Below are 15705 nucleotides of genomic sequence, written 5' to 3'. Positions count from 1 at the left end.
AAAAGGAAGACCAGCAACAAGAAGCTAACATCGACAAGAGGGCGCACGGACAAACACAACCTACTGGGAACGCTCTTATACTTCAAGAGATACAAAGTGGAAACCTGACCCTTTCCAACAAGCTGGATGCCAAAACGGCAGAGATTAACAAATCCATATCGGGGTTAAAGTCTATGCTTGATAATCTGACATCACGCATCCCTGAAGCGGAAGATCTCATCTGAGGGTCAAGTCGCCGAACTTGATTCGTGAGTGATCAAGTTGACTAAAGACAATGAATATTTGATGGAGAAGATTTAGTCACTTGAGAACTACAGCAGACACAATAATATCCGCATTCTTAAGATGCGGGAAGGCTGTGAGGGGAGCGACCCGGTCACTTTTTTCGCCAGTTGGTTTCCGACGATACTGGGCCGGGAGCACTTTCCCGAGCCTCTTATAATAGAGCGAGCACATTGGACGCTCGCGCCAAGACCACCCGCGGAGGGAAGGCCGAGAGCTTTGCTGATACGCCTGCTGAAATATCAGGATCAGAAGAAGATACTCCGTACAGCAGCAAAATTATCTAGGGAAAGCAACGGCCCCATATTGTATGAGAACTCGCCGGTGATGTTTTTCCCTGATCTGAGTGCCAATTTGGTGAAACGCCGAAAGGAATATGATCGGGTAAAGAAGGAGCTGAAGTCCAAAGGTATTCAGTTTGCATTACTTTACCCTGCTACCCTGAGGATAACGCTCTCAGGTGGGAAAAAGAAAACATTTAAAACACCAAGAGAAGCGGCAACGTTTGTGAGTGAGAACACTTGAAAACTGAAGGGAAGTGTAAACAAGTGACCTGATGGACCTTCTTAACCTAACGTTAAGCCATTGAGCAAATTGTAAGACACCAGAACTGTACGACATTGTTCCCTGTTCACCTACTTTAATGGTTACCTTATTATAGTCAGTTTTACGTTAGAGTGTTTTATATAATATTCTATATCATATAGCGGAGAGCCCCTGGGGGGCAGAAGACCTTAGATTCAAATTAGATTAGTTGTTTACGGATACAAGACCTTTCTAGATGAATTGAGGTGTGCCACACTTTTTGAAGATGGCACTAGGGGGTTCTTTAAGTTGTTTTGGGGTTAGCTTTATTTTTTGTTTGGTTGCTCCATTTATTTTTTTCCTTACAAGCTTACATATGCTCTGCTTATGGTAATATTATGAGAGGTCGAATACAATTCATAAATAGGAAAAAACGTAGTGGATAGAGTATTGAAATTTGTCAGTTTTAATGTTAAAGGATTGAATGGACTGATTAAAAGAAAAAGGGTTTTGACATATCTGAAAAAGTTAAAAGTAGATTTAGTCTTCCTACAAGAAACTCACCTCACTGCACAGGAACATAAAAAATGAAAAAAGGGAATGGGTGGGGCAGGTAATATCATCATCTTTCAATTCAAGAGCCATAGGGGTAGCCATCTTAATAAATAAAAATACACCTTTGGAAATATTTGATATTGATATTGACTCCTCAGGATGCTATGTTTTTATTTATTGTAGAATATTCTCAGAACAGTGGTCACTCCTAAATTTATACGCACCTAATTATGATGATGAATTATTCATATAGGAGGAGACTTCAGTTTTTGCTTAGATCCTATAATGGACAAATCAACAAAGGCCATCTCAAATTCAAAAGCTGCCAAGACTACTCAAACATTTATGAAAGATCTAAATTTAACAGACATTTGGAGGCGGATGCACCCTCAGACCCGGGATTATTCCTTTTATTCATGCCCGCATAAATCTCATACTAGAATCGATTTATTTCTATTATCCAACCAATTATTCCATAGAGTATTAGACTCTGAATATTTTTCCAAAACGTTATCGGGTCATTCGCCACTGACTCTGTCCATTTTGTTTCCAGATAAACCCAAAACACCATATAGGTGGCGCCTTAATCCCAATTGGGAGAGAAAGCACATAAAATATTATCCTGGCAACTGAAAGCAGAGGAAAACGCTAGAAATATTAACGCTATTCAAACTGAAACAGGATCTATCTCGTATAGTCCAACAGAAATTAATGATACATTCAAACACTTTTATTCAAATTTGTATAAGTCAGAGTTACCTAAAGACTTGACCCATATAGACAATTTTCTATCTAGAATCAAACTACAAAAAATTAGTGAAGAAGATAAAAACAATTTGGACCTCCCCTTCACGCAGGCAGAAATGATAAAAGCCCTTCAATCTAATAAATCCCCAGGAGAGGATGGTTTCCCACCTGAATTGTATAAGGAATTCAAAGATTTACTCACCCCACTGATTATGGATGTAATAAACCTTTCATCTAAAACGCATAGGCTTCCTGAATCCTTCACGACTGCTATAATTACGGTTATATTAAAAAAAAGATAAAGATCCACTAAAATGTGCCTCATATAGACCTATTTCATTACTGAACTCAGATTATAAACTGATATCTAAAGTGTTAGTAAACAGACTTAGCCTGGTACTACCAAAAATAATTAATCCAGATCAGAGCGGATTCATCCAAAAACGACTACCTGCTAATAATTTAAATCGATTTTTCAATATAATTCATTTAGCAAAATCAAGGCCAGACCATACAATTGCTGTGACGTTAGATGCTGAAAAAGCCTTTGAAAGGCTGGAATGGCTCTACTTATTTAAGGTATTAACTAAATTTGGTTTTAGGCATACATTTACTAACTGGGTGAAAACCTTATATTATAACCCCAAGGCAAGAATCACTACAAATGGACAAATTTAATCCCCATTTTCGTTAAATAGATCCAATCAATCAATCAATCAATCAACTTTATTTATATAGCGCTTTTACAATCACGATTGTGTCAAAGCAGCTTCACAGTGTCAAACAGGATAATATTGCGACAAAACAGTAGACAGGGATGCCCTCTGTCTCCGAGTCTGTTTGCCTTAGCCATTGAACCTTTGGCGGAAGCAATTAGAAGGGACCCTGATATAAAGGGCTTCAAGGTTGGACAGATAACCCATAAAGTTAATTTATTGGCTGATGATGTTCTTTTATATTTAACAGACCCTTCTCACTCTCTTACTCGATTACAGGATCTATTAGATAGCTATAGTACTGTCTCAGGATATAAAGTAAACTATGATAAAAGTGAAATAATCCCCTTAACAACATTTAATTATCACACGTATCAAGGTGCATCCACATTCAAATGGGCCCCATTTTCTCCATAATCCCCCAGGATTAGTCTCCCCATCACTTTGATCGGGAGAATTAACTGCATTAAAATGAACATTCTACCAAGATTGCAGTATCTTTTTCAATCATTGCCTATTCCTTTACCCCAAACATTTTTCAAAACTCTTAATAAAAATATAAGACAGTTCATTTGGAACAACAAAGTACCAAGGATATCTTTGGAGAAATTAACATTGAATTATCAGTCTGGGGGATTACAATCACCCAATTTTAGAAAATATTATTTTGCTGCCCAAATGAGATTTCTTCGGTCTATATCTGAGAAAGACACAATTCCATCCTGGGTTTATATCGCATTTCACTCCTTGAAAGATAACTCCTTCAGCGAATTTGTGTACAAATATAACTACCGAATTTTATCAAGAAAAACTGATAACCCAATTCTGTTACACCTTATTAAACTTTGGTATGATGTACATAAGACCATCGGCAAGGAGATAAGACTGTCACCAAAGTCACCTATAATTCAAAACGAGCTCATCCCGATGACTGTAAATAACAAGATCCTGGAAGCATGGCATCACAGTGGAATTCATACATTGGAGGATTGTTATGAAGATGGGCATTTCATGTCCTTTGAACAATTGAAGAAGAAAATACAACCTACCCAGCAATACTTTCTTTTGCTACCTTCAATTGCGATCCTTTTTGAGAAGTAATTTGAATAACAGCATGACTCTGCCCAAGCTCACGGAAATGGAGAAATTGATACAAGAAAATGGACCATCCAACCTTATTTCTAAAGTGAACTCTTTGTTGATATCTGAATGTCCTAAACCTGATTTGTATAGGTCTAAAGGAAAATGGGAATCAGACTTGAATACCACAATTGAAGACCACCTTATCACCTCATCTGCCACTATTAATGCACGGTATAGACTTACCCATTACAATTTTCTTCATCAATTGTATCTAACTCCGGAGAAGATTCATAAGTTCAAACCTGAGATATCTGATGCATGCTTCCGCTGTACAATAGAGGTGGGCTCGTTCCTACACTCTACTTGGTTGTGTGTAAAATTACGAGATTTCTGGATTGACTTTTGTAGTGTCTTGACTAAGATTACAAAAATTTAAATACCGGTTGACCCAGAATTTTGTTTACTGGGGAACTTCATGAAAATTGATAAGATGCTGAACAAGTTTCAGAAACATTTCTTGAGGATAGCTTTGGCCGTGGCTAGAAAATGCTTTGCTGTCACATGGAAGTCTGATTCCCCTCTATCTATAACTAATTGGTATTTAGAAATGAATAGATGTGTGCCTTTAGAAAAAATAACATATAGACTTAGAAAAGGATACAATACCTTTATTAAAATATGGCAACCTTATCTAGATCATGTGGACAATGTGAAATTAGATTGTGACTGACCTCAAAAACATTGCTACATTACATATATTCTATAGAATATTGGAGCACCTTTTGAGGGTGGAGGGGGGGGTATTTTTTTTTTTCCTTTTTTTCTTCTATTCTGCTTGTTCTTCTGTTTTTTGTTTTTGTAAACTGAAAAACTGAAAATAAAGTATTCCAAAAAAAAAAAAAAAAACATGTTTTACTCACATAAGTGTGTTGCACCATTCCTATCGGATCCAAATCCAGCATAAACTGGAGATTTGTTTACAAACGATTCCGCAGTGAAATTAAGTGAACATGTCTTCCCCACATGAGCTGGAACTTCATTAAAAATAAAGTTCAACCACACATTAGGATCCGAAGGAAGCTTATGTAGTGACTGTGTTATTCCACAACCAGGAATAGTGCAATATATTGCTATCTTCCTTTGCATGTTTATTGTTGTTGGCTAGCTAGCATGAGCCCTCCACAAATCAGTGGGCGGGGCTACTGGATTAGACGTGCTGTAGAGGTGTGTTTCGTAGCGCTATGACGTAAGAATGAAGCACAATAAAGTTTGCTGGGCCTGTTGTCTATTAAAGCTTTTCTTTGACTAACAAGGATTTGTTATAGCTCTGAAACTTACAGGATAATCGTAAATTACTATGACCTTTTATATATCAAAAGCTCAAGGGAAAGTTGATTTCTCAATTCAACACCCCTTTAACATTCATGAAATGCATAGTCTCTATATTCTTTACAAATTATTAAAAATATTACATATCAAATATATTACAAATCACTAAATGGTTTTGCTCCCCAGTACAGTGCCTTGCGAAAGTATTCGGCCCCCTTGAACTTTGCGACCTTTTGCAACATTTCAGGCTTCAAACAAAGATATAAAACTGTAATTTTTTGTGAAGAATCAACAACAAGTGGGACACAATCATTAATTGGAATGAAATTTATTGGATATTTCAAAACATTTTAACAAATCAAAAACTGAAAAATTGGGCATGCAAAATTATTCGGCCCCTTTACTTTCAGTGCAGCAAACTCTCTCCAGAAGTTCAGTAAGGATCTCTGAATGATCCAATGTTGACCTAAAGGACTACTGATGATAAATAGAATCCACCGGTTTGTAATCAAGTCTCCGTATAAATGCACCTGCACTGTGATAATCTCAGAGGTCCATTTAAAGCGCAGAGAGCATCATGAAAAACAAGGAACACACCAGGCAGGTCCGAGATACTGTTGTGGAAAAGCCGGATTTTGATACAAAAAGATTTCCCAAGCTTTAAACATCCCAAGGAGCACAGTGCAAGCGATAATATTGAAATGGACGGAGTATCAGACCACTGCAAATTTACCAAGACCTGGCCGTCCCTATAAACTTTCAGCTCATACAAGGAGAAGACTGATCAGAGATGCAGCCAAGAGGCCGTATACTGCACTAATGTCAATCAGTCGTATACTGCACAAATGTAACCCGTCACGGAAACCAGGGACACAAGTCGGCAGCTGTACTTTCGTGCAAAATGAGAAAGAAGCAGTTTTTTTTCAAATTATGTGATTTTCGCTTTTTTTGCAGAATCTGTTAGTTGAAATCACGAAGAAGCCTCTCCGTGTTTGAGATGGCATTAATGGTATATTTAAAAGCGTATATTTTGAGGTTGAAATCGCCTCGTTTTGTCTGTGTGTATTTTCATACTGGCGTTTGTTATTGCCCCGCCCTCCAAGGGACACGTGGCTAATTATTTATGTAGCACTCTGGCCGGCTGTAGAGATGATCTAAGCGACGATGAAAGCGGCATAATAAGACTGGATAATATCCCCTAATCTACAACTGAGCGAAGATGAAGAAGAGGAGGAATGTATCAGACTGGCGTCAGACGAGTTGGACCGTAAGAAATCAGAGGCTATATTGATAGTAACATTTGACGGGGATAAAGACAGAGAAATGGGTCAAATCTTTAACCATGGCTATAGTGTAGGGGTAGGGTGCATGTCATCAAGTTTTGACACAACTCGATCAGAGGTTCGAATCCGCCTTTTGCCACACTCTCTAACCGAGAAACACTTATTAATAAACACATGTTAGATGCTTTATTTCCACTTTTCTAATATTTTCTCAATTCTTTTTGAAAATAAATGCCTTTCCGATCTGATATGTGATGGGAAAAGGGAGTAGAGAGAGTGTGGCAAAAGGCAGATTCGAACATCTGATCGAGTTGCGTCAAAACTTATGACATGCGCCCTACCCCTACACTACAGCCACGGTTAAAGATTTGACCCATTTCTCTGTCTTTAACCCCTTTAAACAGACGCACAGTAAGACCCACTAAGAAGACCCCGGCAAACAGAAAGTGTGCCCGAACGACTTGTTTCATTGGAATCAACAAGATTTGCAAGAATACATTTCTTTTTCTTATGGGGTGTGTTTCCATAAACACCAACGTTTGTCGTTTTGTGTTCATTCTAAGAACACATACATGTTATCTCATGTTTAGACCTTCCCATACCTACCTATTGTTCTTAATTTTAATTGTAATCGTTAGCATCCCATCATTTGCCAAAAAAAACCAGTACTATAATGGGCTTTTAGATGGTAATGTTAGAATCTTTATTATTAGTAGTATGCGGTCCGATTTTTCCTATTGCGTCTGTCGTTACTAGCAACCATGCAGCTTTACAGGTGGTATGGCTTATCTAAATGAGATGTAAATGAGCCCAATTGTCACTCCCAGCAGATGAGAACAGGTGAGAACTGCAAAACTTTAGAGGCTGTTTTCTCTCGTTTAAACTTTTCTAAAGGCCTACATTCAGATGGCCACAACTTCTCCAAATATTATCAGATTTTCATGAGTTACACAGCATTGGAAAGCTTGGTGACTACACTTTCAGAAACTGTGAATAACTCAAAATGCCCCAGAACCGACTTGTGTCCCTAATTTCCGTGACTGGTCACAAATCTGGCCTTTATGGAAGATTGACAAGAAGAAAGCTAATTCTTAAAGATATCCATAAAAAGCGTTGTTTAAAGTTTGCCACAAGCCACCTGGAAGACACACCAAACATGTGGAAGAAGGAGCTCTGGTCAGATGAAACCAAAATTGAACTTTTTGGCAACAATGCAAAACGTTATGTTTGGCGTAAAAGCAACACAGCTCATCACCGTGAACACACCATCCCCACTGTCAAACATGGTGGTGGCAGCATCATGGTTTGGGCCTGCTTTTCTTCAGCAGGGACAGGGAAGATGGTTAAAATTGAAGGGAAGATGGATGGAGCCAAATACAGGACCATTCTGGAAGAAAACGATCCAATGACATCCAAAACATAAATGATCCAATGATATCCAAAACATAAAGTAAATGAGAATGATCCAAAACATAAAGCAAAATCTACAATGGAATGGTTCAAAAATAAACATATCCAGGTGTAAGAATGGCCAAGTCAAAGTCCAGACCTGAAACCAATCGAGAATCTGTGGAAAGAACTGAAAACTGCTGTTCACAAATGCTTTCCATCAAACCTCACTGAGCTCGAGCTGTTCTGCAAGGAGGAATGGGCAAAAATGTCAGTCTCTCAATGTGCAAAACTGATAGAGACATACCTCCAAGCGACTTATAGCTGTAATCGCAGCAAAAGGTGGCACTACAAAGTATTAACTTAATGGGGCCGAATAATTTTGCATGCCCAAATTTTTCAGTTTTTGAAAAACAGTCTTCCTAGCATTGTTCGGGAAGCAGACACATTGTCCGTTTAAATCTAGACTAAAAACACATCTCTATACTATGGCATGCACATAGAACATTATCAATTTCTATTATTCAGCTGGAACCAGGAACACTTCCCATAACACCTGATGTACTTGCATCCCTGAAGTGTCAGCAGAGGCTGTGTCAACTAGACTCTCCTTTGTGAAGGCCATCCCTCCCTTCCATTCCCCTCTATACATATGAAAACACATGCACGTACATACATATTCAAACGTGCTTGCCTATAGGCTGAACATGTAATGCTTGAGTACATGTCATCTGTGGATGTTTCGGGTCCGCCAACTGCGATGGCACATCAACTGCCTAGAGTTGTTAACAGTTTGTCTTGCCCTGAGCCGCTTTAAGATGCCGCTCCAGGGCAAGCACGTTCTGGTCCGTACGGACAGCACTGCGGCCGTAGCGTACATCAACAAACCGGGTAGTCTACGCTCCCGTCGCATGTCACAACTCTCCCGCCACCTCCTGTTATGGAGTCAGAAGTATCTGAGGTCACTTCATGCCACTCACATTCCGGGCCTGCTCAATCGTGTGGCCGACGAGCTCTCACGACAGCCAGTGCTTCCGGGAGAGTCGAGACTCCATCCCCAGGTGGTCCAGCTGATATGGGATCGCTTCGGGGCTGCACAGGTATACCTGTTTGCTGCCCCGGACACGGTCCACTGCCTGTTGTTTTATTCCCTGACCGAGGGGACCCTCGGCACGGATGTGCTGGCACACAGCTGGCCCCGGGGCCTACACAAATATGCGTTTCCTCCAGTGAGCCTTCTTGCACAGACTCTGTGCAAGGTCAGGGAGGACAAGGAGCAGGTCCTGTTGGTGGCGCCATACTGGCCCAACAGGACATGGTTCCCGGAACTAGTGCTCCTTGCGACAGCACTTCCTTGGCCCATTCCTCTGAGGAAAGACCTCCTGACTCAGAGACGGGGAACCCTCTGGCACCCACGTCCAGACCTCTGGAAACTCCATGTCTGGTCCCTGGACGGGACGCAGAGGTTCTAGGTGGCCTGCCTCAGGCTGTGGCAGACACCATCACTTCCGCTAGAGCTCCCTCTACGAGGCACCTCTATGTGTTGAAGTGGAACCTGTTCGTCGACTGGTGCTCTTCTCACCGAGAAGACCCATGAATCCCAAGACGTGCCCTGCCCGCTCGGGATTAGAGCCCACTCCACTAGGGGTGTAGCCTCGTCCTGGACGCTGGCTCGTGGCGCCTCGCTGACAGACATTTGTAGAGCTGCGGGCTGGGCGACACAATTTTTCAGCCTACGTGTAGAACCGGTATCTTCCCGTGTACTCACTTCTCATAGTCGGTAGCACCGAAGTGCCCGCTCTAGTGTCGGCTTGCTGCACCACTCCCTTCCTCACAGAACGGATACGTGCAGTATGGCGAACCCTGTCGAGTCCTCCGCAACCCGCGGCAGTCAGACGTGGCGGAGTGTCTGACGCCAGGTCTAATACTCGTATGCATTGTGGAACTTGTGTTAGGCTGGGTTCCATATGTAGTGACTCCCACTGCGGTCCCATATGAGTATTCTCCATGGTACGGCTCCCTACGGCGAGCCCGTGTCTTTCCCCTGGCAGAGCCCGCTCTGCCGTTTCAGTGCCGTCACTGTCCTCTGCTCAACAGGGCCAGGGCCACCCCTGGGACTCCTGTACGTTGTACTACCCACGGCCAGTCCATACTTGTAATTTCCACGTTATCCCCTTCGGGGGAGTGTGGCTTCCGCAGCGGGCTCCAGGGGCACGCTTTCTCAGCGTTATCCAATAGTCTACTGATTGGGTCTTGTGGGATGGCAGTGTGACTCTCCCTGCAGGAAATTCCCCGCCCGTTGAGACGTGGTCCGAGGGACTCCCGCAGGGCGCTGGAAGTGGTAGTAACTGTGGTATTTTCCATAGGGATCCCAATTCGTCGGTCAAGTCCGACATACGTTGAATGTGACCGACTGAAAGGGAACGTCTCGTTATGTATGTAACCCTCGTTCCCTGAAGGAACGTTCCCAGTTGCTGTACCATCACTGCAGTTCGAGCCACGGGTTCGGATCCTCAGTGAAAAACAACAGGTCGTGGCGATCACTTCCGCTTTATACCCACGCAGTGGGGTGGGGTGCGATATGCAAAGCACGCATGCCAATGTTCATTGGCCCGTTTTCAATATTTAGAAGCTGATAGGGGCTCCCAGAAGTGATCCCAATTCGTCGGTCAAGTCCGACGTACGTCTCCGTTCCCTCCTTCAGGGAACGAGGGCTACGTCTCAGTTACGTATGTTTTCAATTGTGATATAAAAAAATACAAAATACCTGCATGTAATTACATCTGTAATTAATTTCTGTAGTTACATGTATAATCATGCTGCCAATGGCCGCTCGCATTAAATTCAAGGCACTGGTGCTTGCCTACAAAGCAACCACTGGCTCTGCACCATTATACCTAGACTCACTTGCTCGGACTTACACACCCTCCCTCCAGAAGCTTGCGTTCTGCAAGTAAACAACGCCTCGTGGTTCCATCCCAAAGAGGCATGAAATCTCTCTCACTGACCTTTTCCTGGACCGTTCCCACCTAGTGCGATGACCTGCCGATCTCAATTCTTGCAGCTGAGTCTGTGGTCATTAAAGGCATCTTAAGACATCTTTTCCAACTGCACCTGACCTATTCATACCACCACACCTACCCCTAACATTACCCGTATCCCACCTCAATATCAGCAAAAGTGCTTTGTAAAAGAATATGAAGACAATACATACATTGTACTTATTTTTTGATGTAAGTACATAGTAGTTAAGGCCACCTAATATAAAGGGGGTCAAATATTGATTATTTGTTCTGCACTGACCAAGCAGGATTTAAATATATATGCCTGTATTGGCTAACGTTGCGTATGTTTAAATATTTTTGGCAAAATAAAAGCCTTTAAAACGCATGAAATGCTTATCATTGTTTTCCAGGGTACCATAGAAACAAACAAAACAAAAAAAGCGAAAATGTAACAACCAAATTGTTCTCAAACCTGTTTTAGCTCCTGTGCCTCTGCCTCAGTTACAGTGGGCTGTAGCACATGAAGTTGAAGTTGTGTCAGTTCACCAGCAGGCACCTCCACTGGCACCTCAGTTTGCGGTCCATGACCTGAAGTGACACGACACAGAATCGGCTCAAATATTTCCTTGGGATTTGTTGTTAAGATTAGAAGAATGTTGGTAAATATTAACTAAAAAGCCTGAAAAGAGTTTTTAAAGAACTGCAGTAGATGTTGGAGCATGGCTGCCACCATGTGGCAAAAGTACCATATGACTTTTAGTGTTACATCCATCCATTGTTAGAATTTGAAAGTTTTCTAATGCATAGCTTTAATTACTGTGCTTGCAAGGTACTACTGTATTGATATTTAAATATCATAGTTCAGTGGTTATCAACTCCTGGGGCCTCACTGATCTGCACATTTTGTGTCTTCTTTATTTAACACACCTGATTAAAGGGTTAGTTCACCCAAAAAAAAAAAAAAAAAAAATCTCATTAATTACTTACCCTAATGTCGCTCGACCCGTAAGACCTCTGTTCATCTTCGGAACACAAATTATGATATTTTTGTTGAAATCTGATGGCTCAGAAAGGCCTTCATTGACACCAATGTCATTTCCTCTCTCAAGACCCATAAAAGGCACTAAAGACGTTGTAACAAAGCTTATAATCACTACAGTGATTCTAAAATCATTTTATGAAGCGACGAGAATAGTTTTTGAGCGCAAAAATAAAATAAAAAATTGTGCGCAATACTAAATTTGTGCTCTTATGTAGATGTATGCCTAGTTATGAACATTTATTAGGTATATATTATTTTGAACATTTATTAGTAAATGTAAATATGTAAGCAACATATATAGCCTACATTGTATGTATCTTTACTCCATGCACTGCACAATATAAATTAACTGACTGAAATATCCTCATGTAATAAGTATATGTATGAATATCAACATTTATATGTAAATTAATTGTATGCACAATATTACTTACTAGAATAATTACAGTATTTTTTTATTTTATTGATTTATTTTATTCTTCCCCCATTATAACAGTTTCCGTGTAGGTATGCACACATACATATATATATATAGAGAGAGAGAGAGAGAGAGAGAGAGAGAGAGAGAGAGAGAGAGAGAGAGAGAGAGAGAGAGAGAGAGAGAGAGAGAGAGAGAGAGAGAGAGAGAGAGAGAGAGAGAGAGAGAGAGAGAGAGAGAGAGAGAGAGAGAGAGAGAGAGAGATATTGTGCTCATGTCTTAACATTTTAAATCCTGCATTACCTTTTCACATGGTATTTTCATACAAGGTTATATAGTCATTTGGAAATAAATAAATAATCTGCAATGTGTTCTTTAACTGCCCAGCCAGCAATGACATGTAGGGCCCAAATGGGTTAAGTATGGGTTCCATGGTTACTGTGTGGGCATGGGCTTTGGCTGGGTGAAATCAGCGGGTCCCATGTAGGTTTTGTAATATGACTCCAACATAGTAAGCCCATATGAGCTGATTACATGGGCCCCATAAGGGACAGGCATGGGCCAATTGGGCATGGATTTGAACTGAGAACACATATATGGGTCCTACATAGCATATTTATGGGCCAAGTGCACATGGGATTAAACTGGGAATGCATATATGGGTCCTGCATATAATTTCTATGGGCCAAGTGCCATGGGTTTGAACAGGGAACACATATATGGGTCCTGCATGGTATATTTATGGGCCAAGTGGGCATGGGTTTGAACTGGGAACACATATATGGGTCCTGCATGGTGCATTTATGGGCAAATTGGGCATGGGTTTGAACTGGGAATGCATATATGGGTCCTGCATGGCATATTAATGGGCCAAGTAGCCATGGGTTTGAACTGGGAACCGATATATGGGTCCTGCATGGCATATTTATGGGCCAAGTGGCCATGGGTTTGAACTGGGAACACATATATGTGTCCAGCATAGAATTTTTATGGGCCAAGTGGCCATGGGTTTGAACTGGGAATAAACATATGGGTCCTGCATATAATTTGTATAGGCCAAGTGGCCATGGGTTTCAACTGGGAACACATATATGGGTCCTGCATGGTTTATTTATGGGCTGAATGGGGATGGCTGGATGGGTTTGATCTGGGAATGCATATATGGGTCCTGCATAGAAGAGGCACAAAGTAGCTATGTAGGCCTATTGAGTTATGTTATTATTTACTGTAGAATTTTTAGTAATTTGTAGTAACCCTACATGTAGGCTAATCAAACATGTTGAGATTGAGTAATTATAACTCAATACATGCTATTCACCAAAGAACAAACTTTGCATAGATCTTTTGCCAAAACAATCCATTAGTCATTTTTGTTAGTCGTGCAAAAAATGCAAAATGTAACTTCCCAAAAATGTTTAAAAAATATATATATATAAAAATTGGTCAAAGTTTATGCTGTGTTGAATTATGCTGATTAGTAGACTCTCAGAAAGGTTGCAGGCCTACCGCAACACTTCAAATAATAGCCCTGTCCCAGATGCCGGTCCCTTGGGGCAGAAACACATATTTGGACAAATAACTAGGAATGCTCAATATTATCGGTCGATATTGGCTTTACACACCCCAAAAAAGCACCCCAAAACTCCCTCTTAAGCACCACACCCCAGTTAGCCTACCGGTTGCTGGCTAGTCCTTCAAAACATTTAAATCCCCAGTATCAAGGGAGTCATGGACCAGTGGGCAGAAAGCCTATAAACGATCATATGTTTCAATATCTGTATCGGTATCGGAAATTAAACATTGGACAATATTGGTATATCGGATATCGGTACAAAATCAATGTCAAGCATCCCTACAAATAACCCCACGATGCCTGTGCCAATGGTCTATTAGGTCAAATAAAACTCCGGGATCCTATTCAAAGTTTTACGGTACTTCATTTTTGAAGATGAGGCCAAATAGCTCACAGACAGCTACTCCCTTTATTGGCATGAATATGATGCATTTATTATAACCTCTTTGGAAATTGTAATTCAATATTTGTCAGAAAAGTATGGAATGTCTGAGCAGCCAAAATGAAAAAAATAAATACATAAATCAATATAAATAAATGAAAAATAAATAAATGAATTATAAATAAATAAATACATGTATAAATAAATATACATAGAAAAGCAAAAACTAAACAAAAATGAATAATAATTTATACATTTATTTCCATATTTATTTATTTATATTTATTATTTTATTTCTACATTTATTCATTTCTATTTTAATTTATTTCCACATTTATTTATTTCTACATTTATTTATATATTTATTTATTTATTTATGCATTTATTTATTTCTACGTTTATTTATTTATGCAGTTATTTCTTCCTACATTTCTTCCTGCATAGGGTAATGTGGAGGGTGGGGTTTACCTCAGACATAGCAATTGAGCTCAGAGTAGGCAAGAGCGAAGCATTGAGGCTACAGTGACACCTTGTGGTTGGCGGAAATACAATAAGTATAGCCTACTGATGTTGATATTAACTGTGTCCCAAAGTGAAGTGCGCGCACTTCAAAGGCCGCATTTGAAGTGCGATTACGTCATAGCGGCACTATGAAGGCTGTCCCAATGTGAAGGCTGCACCCTCTGAAGGCCGCATTTGAAGTGTGATTACATCACAGCGGCACTACGAAGGGTCCCAAAGTGAAAGCTGCACCTCTGAAGGCCACATTTGAAGTGTGATTGCGTCACAGCGGTGCGACGAAGGCTGCCGCAATTCATGAGCGACTTCAAAATGCGCCCTTCGGTTCTCAGGCAAAGGAAGTGTACAGCAGATGGAACCTTCCCACAACTTCGCAGCCTTCCCTATCCCAGAATTCATAGCACACTGGTGGTCCGCACTCGATCAGATTTTCCAGTTAAAGATGGTATAGCGGTCGGTAATTCAAGTGTAGCCTGGATACTATTGAACACAACAGCTCAAGCTCTTGAAGTAAATAAAAAGTTTTTTGCAGTCGCACACGTCCCAGTTCCCTGCCCTGAGCAACCAGAACAAACTTTAATTTCCCAATTTGTAAATGCTATTTATTCCTCAACCATTCTCTCAAGAAGAGGAATCAGTCCATTATCACCCTTTTCGCTGTTTCTTTCTTTTTTTTCATAAACTTTCTTTAAATAGCCTTCTGCGTGGGGCTGCATTTTCATCCCGCTCCCGCTATGCACCGCACCATTCCGCTCCCACGTAAAATTCACTCCGTGCTCACCCGCTATAAATTATTTTGTTCCCGACCCGACTGATCCAGCTAGATTTAGATTTTGTTTCCAGAATCTATCTTTTAA

The 15705-nt window shown here is 40.7% G+C and overlaps 1 protein-coding gene across 1 annotated transcript in view; it reads right to left on the bottom strand.

Moving 5' to 3' along the window:
* snap47 (synaptosome associated protein 47) overlaps positions 1–15705 on the bottom strand; it is an 89904-nt gene that overhangs the window by 28521 nt on the left and 45678 nt on the right. The window contains exon 3 of the mRNA XM_067452140.1: positions 11387–11502. Within this exon, the coding sequence (XP_067308241.1) occupies positions 11387–11502 (116 nt within the window). The remainder of the gene's footprint in view (positions 1–11386; positions 11503–15705) is intronic.

Source organism: Pseudorasbora parva, chromosome 9 (genome assembly GCF_024679245.1).
Source record: "Pseudorasbora parva isolate DD20220531a chromosome 9, ASM2467924v1, whole genome shotgun sequence".
NCBI lineage: Eukaryota > Metazoa > Chordata > Actinopteri > Cypriniformes > Gobionidae > Pseudorasbora > Pseudorasbora parva.
Note: the sequence above shows the minus strand (reverse complement) of the source record. Positions and strands in the feature narration are given on the sequence as shown.